This window comes from Belonocnema kinseyi, chromosome 1, assembly GCF_010883055.1.
Source record: "Belonocnema kinseyi isolate 2016_QV_RU_SX_M_011 chromosome 1, B_treatae_v1, whole genome shotgun sequence".
Lineage (NCBI taxonomy): Eukaryota > Metazoa > Arthropoda > Insecta > Hymenoptera > Cynipidae > Belonocnema > Belonocnema kinseyi.
This window is the reverse complement of record NC_046657.1, coordinates 10,018,067-10,030,291: the sequence shown is the minus strand read 5'-3', so window position 1 is coordinate 10,030,291 and position 12,225 is coordinate 10,018,067. Positions and strand designations below refer to the sequence as shown.

The window sequence follows — 12,225 nt, the reverse complement described above, 5'->3', positions numbered from 1 at the left end:
ATATTCTTCTTTTTACTTGAAAATTTCTCAATTTTATTGCAACTTCGTCTTTTCTGGTAGTAAATAATTATTTTTGTTTAAAAATTCCTCTTTTAGTTGAAAAATCAACTTTTCGGTTGAGAATTTAGGAACTTTGTTAAAAATTCTTCGTTTATGGTAGTAAATTAATCTTTTTGTTCAAAAATTCTTATTTTTTCGTTAAAAATTCATCTTTTTGATTGAGAATTCTTGAATTTTATAATAAATTTTTCTTTTTTGGTAGTAAATTTATCTTTTGTATAAAAAGGCTTATTTTTTAATTACATATTCTTCTTTTTACTTGAAAATTTCTAAATTTTATTGCAAACTCATCTTTTCTGGTAGTAAATCATTCTTTTTTTTTTTTGAAAATTCTTCTCTTTTAGTTGAAAAATCAACTTTTCGGTTGAGAATTTAGGAATATTGTTAAAAATTCTTCATTTTTGGTAGTAAATTAATCTTTTTGTTTAAAAATTCTTATTTTTTCGTTAAAAGCTCATCTTTTTGGTTGAGAATTAATCTTTTGTTAAATTTGTTGTAAATTTAATATTATTTTGGAAATTTTGTCAGAACTTCTAAATATCTGTCAAAATAAATTAACTTTTTTCTACAATTTTCAGAAAATCCTGCAAATTTTAGAAAATTTCTTTAGAATTTGGAAGTATAAATAACAATTGAAAATTTATTAATTGTAGGCGAAATTTGAGTAATTTTAAGACATATGTAGAAGTTTTGAAAAGATTTTAACTTAATGTAAAACTTGAAATGATAGCCTGATATAAAACAAAATGTAGATTTTCGCAGATTTTAAATAAAAAATGAGATTATTTTTAAGAATTGTGAAAGGCTTCAAAAGAATAAAAACATTTTCTTAAGATTCCCAGGAAAATTTAAAATAAAATTTCATTTTGAAAAATTATTTTAAGAGAATATTTAACAAGTTTTTCAAAGATTTAAACAAAATTTTTAAAATAGATTCTAGAAGATTTTGAGGAAACTTTTTAAAATTTGCATGATAATTTTTAATCTTTTTAAAACTCCTAAATATCTCTTAAAATTACTCAAATTTTGTCTACAAATGTTCATTTGTAAATTATACTGCAAAATTTAAAGATTTCACTTACAAATGAAGCATGTTTCAAATACACTAATTAAAATTTTAACGTTCAAAGTTTAAAGGCTCTTCGAAATTTTAACGATTCCAGGTTTTTTATGTCAAACAATTCAGTTAAAGATTCTTTACTTTAAATATTTGGTCTCAATTTACTTGTCTTAAATAAAAATTCAAATATTGCTAAATATTCATTAATTAATTTTTTTGAAATTGAAACTTTCAAATTGAACGGGTTAAAAATTGAATATTCTAGAATGAAACAATATTTTAAATTTAATAAAATCCTTTAATTAAGAATATATTATTCACATTCACATTTGTTTAATGACTAATACTTTCAAATTGTAAACCTTTAAGTTTTAACGTTAAAATCTGAAAATTCTTAAATTTTGAACTGGTTTAAAATCTTTTCGTCAAAACGTTTTTGTTCATTTTTCATTACTTAAAGTACAGATAAATTTAAAAAAAATTTTATTTATAAAATAAAAATGTTTTTTATCCAAAATTGTCAACATCAAAGGCTTTTATTTTTTATTTGTTCAAGTCTTCAAGAAAGCATTTAAAAATTCTTTAAATTAAAAATTTAAGCTTGGAAATCAAATATTGGTAATCTTGGTGAAATCTTTAAAAATATTCTAAAGACTTTGAGATTATTTAAAATCTTTGAAATGTTTTACAATCTTTGAAATATTTGTGACATCTTCTGAAAATCTTTTGTTTTCATTTAAAACGATTAAAATATTTAAAATATTTGAAATCTTCTTCAACAAAGTTGAAATCATTGCAAATCTTTAAAATCATCTGAAAAAATTTGAAATTTTAAACATTTTTTGCAATTTTTGAAATCTGGTCTACATCCCTTTTGAAATCTTTGAATTTGAAACCTTTATGAAATTTTTATGAAATCTTGAAAATATTTTGTATTCATTTGAAATCATTAAATTATTTGAAATGTTTGTAAAATCTGTCTCTAATCTTTTTTCGTGAAAACTCTTTTTTTTTATTTTGAAATCATTGAAATCTTTTAAAATTTGTATAAAATCTTTGAATTCTCTGTAAATTTTTTTTTTAATCTTGATGAAATCTTTGACAGATTTGTGAAATAATTTGTTTTAATCTGAAATCATTAAAGTATTGAAAATTTTTGTGAAATCTTTTAAAATTTTGTTGAAATCCTTGAAATATTTCTGAAATATTTGTGAAATATTTGTAAAACCTTTGAAATATTTTAGAAATTTTTGTAATATTAGTGAAACCTTTGTAAATTCATTAAAATCTTTTGAAGTAATTAAAATATTTTGGTGAAATCTTGAAATATTGATGAAATCTTTTGTATTTCTTTGAAATCATTAAAATATTTGAAAATTTTGTTAAATATTTCTTTAATATTTGTTTGCAAAAACTTTTGTGTTCCTTTGAAATCATTGAAATTTTTCGTTAAATTTTTAAAATCTTTGTGAATTCATTGAAATCTTTTAAAGTAAGTAAAATCTTTGGTGCAATCTTGGAATTTCTGTGAAATATTTGATATATTTGTGAAATATTTGTATTCATTTGAAATAATTAAAAGTATTTAAAATCTTTAAAATATTTGTGAAATCTTTCTAAAATCTTTTGTATTAGTTTGAAATCATTAAAATCTTTAAAAACATTTGTTAATTGTTTGAAATCTTTGTGAATTCATTAAAATCTTTTCACGTAATTAAAATCTTGAAATTTGTGTGAAATCTTTATAAATTTGTGTGATACTTTTTGAAATTTTGATGAAATCATTGACAAATTCGTGATATATTTTGTATTCATTTGAAATCATTAAAACATGTGAAATTTTTGAAATATTTGTGAGATCTTTCTTATTTTTTTTTCTTTTTGAAAACTTTTGTGTTCACTTAAAATAATTGAAATCTTTAAAAATATTTGTTAAATTTTCAAAACATTTTGAAAGTTTATAAAAAAATTGTGAACTGGTTTAAAATATTCGAAATATTTTGCATTTTGGTCTACTGTACCCTATTTGAAAATTTTCAAATTCTTGAAATCTTTTGGAGATCTCTATTAAATTTTTATGAAATCTTAGAAATGTTCGTGAAATCTTTCTAAAATCTTTTGCATTCATTAAAAATGATTAAAATATTTGAAATCGTTTAAAATCTTTAAAATCTGGTCTACTGTACCCTTTTTGAAATCTTCGAATTTGAAATCTTTATGAAATTTTTGAAATATTTTGTATTCTTTTGAAATCATTAAAATATTTGAAAACTTTGTAAAATCTTTAAAATATTTTAGAAATCTTTGAAATCTGTGAAATCTTTGTAAATCCATTTAAATCTTCTGAAGTAATAAAAATCTTTTGTAAAATCTTCAAACTGCTATGAAATATTTTTGAAATCTTAAAATTTTTGTAAAAACTTTAAAATCTTTGTGAAATTTTTTGAAATCTTTGACACATTTGTGAAAACTTTTGTGAAATATTTTGAAAATCTCCTTAAAAAATGTGAACTCGTTTAAAATCTTCGGAATATTTTGTATTTTGTATCTTTAAAATTCTTAAAATCTTTTGATATCTCCATGAAATTTTGAGGGAATCTTTGAAATATTTTAAATCTTTGAAATCTTCTAGAAAAAAGTTGAAATCCTTACAAATCTTTAAAATGACCTGAAAAAAATTTGACATCGTTTAAAATCTTTGAAATCCGGTCTACTGTACCCTTTTTGAAATCTTTTAGACATTTGTGAAATATTTTGTATTATAATATATTTGTTAGTAAAAACTTTTATGTTCGTTTTGAAATCATTGTAATCTTTTTAAATATTTCTTAAATTTTTTAAATCTTTTGAAGTAATTAAAATCATTGACAAAATCTTTGAATTTCTGTGAAATCTTTTAAATTTTTGTGAAATATTTGTATTCATTGGAAATCACTCAAATATTTGAAATTGGTGTGAAATCTTTGAAAATTTTGGTAAAATCGTTGAAATCTTTGTAAAATGTTTTGAAATATTTATGAAATGTTCGAAATCTTTGTAAAATCTTTGAAATATTTGTGATAAAGATACATTTTTAAACAAAAAAAAAATAACATTAAACAAGAGAGTGAAATTTTCAACCAAAAACGATTTTTCTATGCAGAATATTAAAAAAAAACTTCAAATTGTTAAACTTTCAAAGAAACCAAAATTTATACAAAACAGTAGACATGTTTTCCCGAGAATATTATTTTTTAATAAAAATGTTAATTTTCAAACAAATAGTTGAATCTTCAACCAAATAGATGAATTTTCTACCAAAAAGAAAATTTTAAACCTATATGATATATCTTTAACTAAAACAGTTAAATTTTAGCAAAAAAATTAATTTACACAAAAAAAAAGAAGACTTTTCCACAAAATAGTTACATTTTGAACCAAAGAAATGAAAGGAGTTTAATTTTCAACCAAACAGTTGCATTTTTAACTAAAAGAAATAGAATTTTCTACCAAGATAGATACATTTTTATGCACAAAATATTTGTTCTTCGAGAAAGTAAACAAAAGTCTACTAAAATGTTGGATTTTTACATCCAAAAGATGAATTTTTAGAAAGCGTTCGAATTTTTAACCAAATAGTTGAATTTTCAAATTAAAAAAAAAACGTTTTTTAACCAAATAATTAAATTTTCAACCAAAAAATATTAATGCTCAGTCAAAAATATAATAACAATATGACTTTCATTAAAAAAAATACTTGGACAGTACAGAGCAAAAAATAACACTACAAAGAAAAAAATTGCCAAATTAATTAATTTTTAAACAAATACTTCAATTTTTCACTAAAAATGTGAATTTTTAACAACAAAAAATTGAATAGTTCAACTTTTAAAGGAAAAATTTAATTTTCAACAAAAAATAAGATTTTCAAGAAAATAGTTCAATTTTCAGACTAAGTGATTAATTTTCAACTAAAACAAAAAACTATTCAACTTAAATAATTGCATTTTCCACAAAACAAAAAGTTAATTTTTACTGAAAATATAAATTTTTAACCAAAAATTAATATAATTAAATTTTCTTGAAAAAAATTAATGTTCAACTAAATAGATGACTTTTAACCAAAACTGCTGAAACATTCAATTGGAATAAGGGAAATAATCAGTTGAAAAATTACATTTCACAAAAAAAATAAACTTTAAAAAAATAGTTAAATTTTCAAACAAAGCGATGAAATTTGAACTAAAATTGTAAATCTATAACTGAAATAGTTGAATTTTTGACCAACTTGATGAATTCTCATCCCAGACGATTAATTTCCACCAAAAAAAGATGAATTTTCAACTAAAAAATATCGTTTTTAAACCAAAAATTGAATACTTAAAGTTTCAGTCAAAAAATAAATGTTTAACCAAAGAGATGAATTTTTAACTAAAATTATGAAATATTCGAATGGAATAATAGTTAAATTTTCAGTTCAAATAAATAATCATTTTCAACCAAAAAAGAAACAAATTTTCAACAAAATAGTTCAATTTTTTGAAAAAAAATGCCTTTTCATCCAAAGAAAAAATTTTCAATAAAATTGTTCATATCACAACTAAAAGGACTGGATTTTTAATTAAAATGATGAATCTTAAAACAAATAAATTTTTAACAAAAGATTTTAACTTTCATCCTAATTTTTGAAATTTAAACAAGAAAAAATTAATTTTTAAACAAAAATGGACATTCAACTTCTCAATTGAAGAAATTGATATAATTTTCAACTAAAACTGATAAATTTTTACCTAAAATGATAGATCTTTAACTGGAATAATTAAATTTTATACCAAAACTATGAATTTTTAACCATAAAGATTAATTTTCAAGAAAAAGGGTGAATTTTTCACAAAGTACATACATTTTCAAACAAACTGGTTTAAGATCTTCATAAAAAATATCAATTTTCAACCTTTCAGTTGAATTTTTTACTAAAGAAAGATAAATTCGTAACAAACATTTTATGGAAAGTCCCTATCTTAAAATAAAAACTATTCTTATTTTCCCACATTCGAGTAAACTGTGATAATCGAGAAAATCTACGACTGTAAAAAAGTAGAAATCACTTTTCTAAATTTAACAAAATGATTCAAATAATGAAAAATTGCATTTTTTTGCGATCAGAAAAGAATAAAGTTTCAACAAAAAACAGTTGAATTATCGTATTGAGTTATATCAATTCACTTCGCATAGTAAACAATAAAAAAATGAAAATAGTTGAGAATGTAAGTCTGTGATAAAGAGATAGGAATTTTGTTTATTTTTTAATACTTAACAAATATTTTTAATATCTTTAATTTTTCCGACTTAGAATTTGAAACTTTAAGACGTATAAAGTTAAAAAATTTGTTTAAGGGCATGTGACACAGCTAAATACCTATATTACCGACCTCACTTTTTCAGTTCACTGAATATTTTTTTGAACCTAAGAACTTTTTTTGTAAATAAAATATCAAGCTGCAACTTTGGAAAATGTATTAGAGTACAATAAAGTACGTTTAGGTACTGCATTTTGGTAGGAACTTCACTGAAAATTATTTCATCTTTTTTCTGAACCTCGACATTTTTTGAACGTTCGAACTTTTTTTATACATAAAATATCGGTCTCAAACTTTGAAAAATCCAAGAGCCGAAAGAAAACTACGTTAAAGTACAAAGATTAATGATAAAAGATGTAAAAAAAAATGTGTCAACTATAAATTCCATTAGCATCAGCCGGTAACTTTGTACGCGAAAATACGAACCCTCTAGAGCCTCTTCTAGTGGCCGCCAGGGTTCGTATTTTCATGTACAACGTTACCGGCTGATGCCCATGGAATTGATAGTTGAAATATATATTTTTTACATCTTTTATTATTAAAATTTGTACTTAAACGTAGTTTTCTTTCGGCTCTTACATTTCTCAAAGTTTGAGACCGATATTTTATGTATAAAAAAGTTCGAATGTTCAGAAAAAAGATAAAATAATTTTCAGTGAAGTTCCTACCAAAATGCAGTACCTAAACGTACTTTAGTGTACTCTAATACATTTTTCAAAGTTTCAGCTCGATATTTTATTTACAAAAAAAGTTCTTAGGTTCAAAAAAACATTCAGTCAACTGATAAAGTGAGGTCGGTAATATATGTATTTAGCTGTGTCACATGCCCTTAAAAAAGTTTCATGAAACTTTACAGCCTAAGAAAAATATTATCCAAATAACACTTATTCTAAAAAACTATTTTCGGTATAAAATTAAAATCATTTTTGGTTGAAATATAAAATATTACGTTTTTCGTTGAGAATTCGTCCTTTTTGGCTAAAAATTAAACTAATTAGTTGGAAGCGGAACTAATTGGTTAAAAATTAATTTATTTTGACGATTCATCATTTTATTTGATAAACTTTTTTTGTTTTGTTGAAAATTTGATTATTTTACTGAAAATTATGTTTTCTAGTAGAAAATTAATTCAAATATTTGGTTTAAAATTCCTGTATTTTATTGAAAATTCGAATTTTTAGGAAAATATTTAATCTCCTACGTGAGTAATTCATCTTTTTGGTGTAAAATTCCTTTAAAAATTCAAATACTTGGTTGAAAATTTATGTTCTTTGTTAAAAATTAGTCTATTTTGGTAGGAAATTCATATTTTTGGTTGAAAATTCCTTAAAAAATTCAAATATTCGGTGCAAAATTTATATACTTTGTTAAATTTCGTCTATAATTTGGTTCAAAATTAGTTTTTTCTTATTTAGTATTTATTTTTGGAACTGGAAATATAACTGTTCCATTTTTGGTCAAAAAATTATCTTTTTTGATAAAAATTTAATCTTTTTGTTTGACAATTATATTGTTTCATTGAAAATTTACTTTGACTTTATTGAAAATTAAGGTTTTCAGTTGCAAATTGATCTGTTTTAGGTTTAAATTGAACTATTTGTTGAAAATCCGTCTTTTTTTCTGGTACAAGAGTATTCTCATTTTAGTTGAAACTTCATATTTTTGGTTAAAAATTGATTTCTGTGATGGAAAATGTAAATTTTGATTTAAAATACGTTTCTTTTTTTGGTTCAAAATTTATTCTACTAACTGGAAATTTAAGTATTTTATTTTTGGTAAAAAATTGATCTTTTTAGTTGAAAATTCACTTTAACTATTCCATTTTTTGTGAAAAAATCAGCTTTTTCATAAAAATTTAACTATTCTATTGTTTGTTAAGAATTAATTTGTTTGCTTGAAAAAAAAAATATTTAGTTCAAAATTTTTTTTTTTATAGAAATTTCATCGTTTGGGTTGAAAATTCCATTATTTGGTCGAAAGTTCATATTTTTGGTTGAAAATTCATCATTGTGAATCAAAATTAATTTCTTAGGTTGAAAACTTGTTTCTTTTTCGTTACAAATTAATTTTGTTAACTGAAGATATAACTATTCTATTTTTGTTTAAAAATTTATATTTTAAGTTGAAAATTAATTAATTTTGCTAAATTCTCGTTTTTTGTTGTTAAAATTTACTTTTCTTGACATTTTTTGGTTGAAAATCATTTTTTTCAACAACAAAAAAACTATTTTGTTCAAAATTCGTTTTTTTTTTTTTTGGTAGAGCATATATTTTACTAACTGAAAATTACAAATTTTTATTTTTGGTAGAAAATTTATCTTTTTTAGTTGAAAATTTATATATTTTATTGAAACTGTATCTTTATTGGTAGAAAATTCATCTTTTGGTTTAAAATTAAATTTTTTGTTATTGTTGAAAATTTATTTTTAAACTGAAAATCCTTTTTTCACAACAAAAAACTATTTTGTTAAAAATTTGTTTGTTTTTTCTTGCTAGAAAATATATTTAACTAACTGTAGAAAATTCATCTTTTGGGTTTAAAATTGAAATATTTTGTTAAAAATTCATTTTTGTTTATTGAAAATTTATATATATTTTTTTTTAACTGAAAATTTAATTCTCCTATTTTTGGTTGAAAATCATTTTTTTCAACAACAAAAAAACTTTTTTGTTAAAAATTTGTCTTTTTTTGGTAGAACATATATTTTACTAATTGAAAATTACAGTTTTTTTATTTTTGGAAGAAGTTTTCTCTTTTTTAGTTGAAAATGTATATATTTTATTGAAACTGTATCTTTATTGGTAGAAAATTCATCTTTTGGTTTAAAAATTTAATTATTTTGTAGAGAATTATTATATATTTTTTTTGAATATTGATTTTTTTAACCGAAAATTTAATTCTTCTATTTATGGTTAAAAATAATTTTTTACAAAAAAAAACTATTTTCTTGAAAATTCATTTTTTTAGAAAATCTATTTTACTAACTGAAAATTACAGTTTTTTTATTTTTGGTAGAAAATTTGTCTTTTTAGTTGAAAATTCATATTTTTGGTTGAAAATTAAATTTTTTCAATTGAAGATATATCATTTTAGTGGAAAAATCACTTGAACTATTCCACTTTTTTTGAAAAATCTATCTTTAATGATAGAAATTCAACCTTTATCGTTAAAAATGTTCTGTCTTGTAGAAAATTTCACTATTCTATTGTCTGTTGTCAAAAATTCCTGTTTTTGGTTGAAAATTCGTTTCTTTTTAGTTAAAAATTAATTTTGCTAACTGAATATGTAATTATTCCAGGTTTGCTTGAAAATTTACATTTTTCTAGAAAATAAATTAATTTAGCTAAATTCTCGTTTTTTTGGTTAAAATTGACTTTTCAAACTGCAAATTGAACTATTCTAGTTTTTGGTTTGTATATTTATCTTTTTTAATTGAAAATTTATATATTTTATTGAAACTGTATCTTTCTTAGTAGAAAATTGGCTTTAAAATTAAATTAATTTGTTGAGAATTTATTTTTTTAAATTAATTTTATTTAACCAAAAATTTAATTCTTCTATTTTTTGTTAAAAAATAATGTTTTTTTATAACAAAAAAAAACTATTTTATTAACCATTTTTTTTTGGTTTAAGATTTATTTTTCTAACATTTTAACCATTCTAATTTTGATTTAAAATTGACCTTTTTTAGATAAAATTTCATGACATTTCTTGAAAACGAGTTTTTTTGGTAGAAAATTCATCCTTTGGGTTCAAAATCCAACTATTTGATTTAAAATCCATATTTTTTCTTGAAGATTCATAATTTTAGTTAGAAATTAATTTCTTAGGTTAAAAATTAATCTTTTCGAATTGAAAGCTCAATTAAAAAGTGTTTAAAGTGTATTTAGAAACAAGATTTGTGTCGCAATAATATTATTAATATTCTATCTGTATCGTTGGTTTTATGCCTAGGAGAATTTAGAAATTGGAATATTTTTGCAACCCTGAAAAAGAAACTGTTTACTGAGAATATTATATTTTCTATGACTTTGACTGCTTTCAAATTTGAAGCGATAAAATTTCCCACGAAATTTAAATAATCCCATTATTATTAATAAAAATAAAAAATACGATTTTTTATTTATTTTGTATTAGAATTAATAATAATTCAATTAAAATCCCTTTTTTTCTATACATTTTCTATATAAGCTATTCACTGTTTAATTTAATTTTCCAACTTTACTCGAAAATTTGAATTTCACAAGTTTCCTCCAAATTTAATTGATAAAAAATGTCGTCTTTTGAAATTTTCAACACCTATGAAAAAATATCTACAATAAACTGCTGTTTGGTAAGCTGTTTATATAAGTGGTAAATTTGTACTTTTAAATTTCAACTTTTATTTGCTTGTAGCTGATAAAATGATTTACCTGTTGGTAATCACTAATAATTACCTGCTGGTAATTAGAGTACTCATTGTCGTCTTCTGTGCCTTCCTCGTGTTGCTCAAGTTTAACATTCTCGTCGTCAACCTCGTAGTCCACAAGCCTCGATTCCATTTCCAATTCTTCCTCCATTTGTTCCTCGATTTGATCCTGCTCGGAATTCGAAGTATCCCCGTTGCCCTCTTCCTTACGTCCCGATCGTTTTGTCCCTCCTCTCGTTGTAATAATTCTTTTAAATCCGGCACCTCCAAGCGCTTCATGGCGTCTCTCGTGCTTATTTTTATCACCCAGGTACTTGAATCTTTGCCTGCAGACGCTGCAGAAATAAGGACGCTCGTTCGTGTGAGTCCTCTCATGGCAAACGAGCGCACTCACCTGAGACACAAAAATGCCCGAAATTGAAATGCTTTTCGAATTTTAAACCATCCGAGATGAATTAAAGGTTTCCAGATAAAATCTTGAAATTTGAATTTTGCGCCATAATTTCGACAAGTCACGCTCAAACGTAACCTCAAAAGTATGAATATCCACCCGGTTGAGCAGCCAGAGTTCTGAGCCGTTTATATTACCTTGAGAACGGTAACGAGCATGTGAATATAACCGAGAAATAAATTCTCTGAGAATTTATGAGAATCTCAGAAATTATTTTAATTAATTGGGAATGGTGGTCTACCATTTCGCCACATGGTGCCAAAAAATCGAACTAGAAAAAGTAGGTACAATTTTAAACATGTATTTTAATTTTCGCATAAAATTTTTTTTTACGATTTTTTTGTGAAGTATAAAACAATGATTGAATATTAAAAACAAATATTTATAAAAAATAAATAGTTTTAGATAGAATTTCCACCTTACAGAGCGAAAAAACACATTTTTGTGAAATAGGTTTAAAAAAAAAAACAATTAAGTTTCATTGTTTCATGTGAGTTTTAGTGCATTTTAAGCTTAAATAAAATTCATATTAATGCATGTCGCAACCAATTTTATCCATATTATGCCAAAAATACGAGTAATAGCGACTTGGAATTTAAATACAAATTCTAACCTAACTTTTAGATCAGATATTTAAATAGTAAATATTTCATGTATAAATTCAAAATAAGTCTTAAATAAGCTTCAAAATAAGTCTATTTAAGTTTTTAATCTTTTGAAAATCACAATAAAGAGAACAATAATTGCTTTTTTCTAGAAAAATATTTCTGTCAAACAGTGTGATTTTTCACTGTATAATATGTAAATTCCATCTAAAACCCTTTGTTTTCGAGAAAGACTTATTTTTATTATCCAATAAATACTTTAGTTCACAAAAAAAATGTTAAAACACTTTTATGCCCAAAT

The 12,225-nt window shown here is 22.5% G+C and overlaps 1 protein-coding gene across 1 annotated transcript in view; it reads right to left on the bottom strand.

Annotated features, from left to right (window-relative positions):
- LOC117175085 overlaps nucleotides 1-12,225 on the bottom strand; it is a 34,198-nt gene that overhangs the window by 3,725 nt on the left and 18,248 nt on the right. Inside the window, exon 4 of the mRNA XM_033364665.1 lies at nucleotides 10,897-11,262. Within this exon, the coding sequence (XP_033220556.1) occupies nucleotides 10,897-11,262 (366 nt within the window). The remainder of the gene's footprint in view (nucleotides 1-10,896; nucleotides 11,263-12,225) is intronic.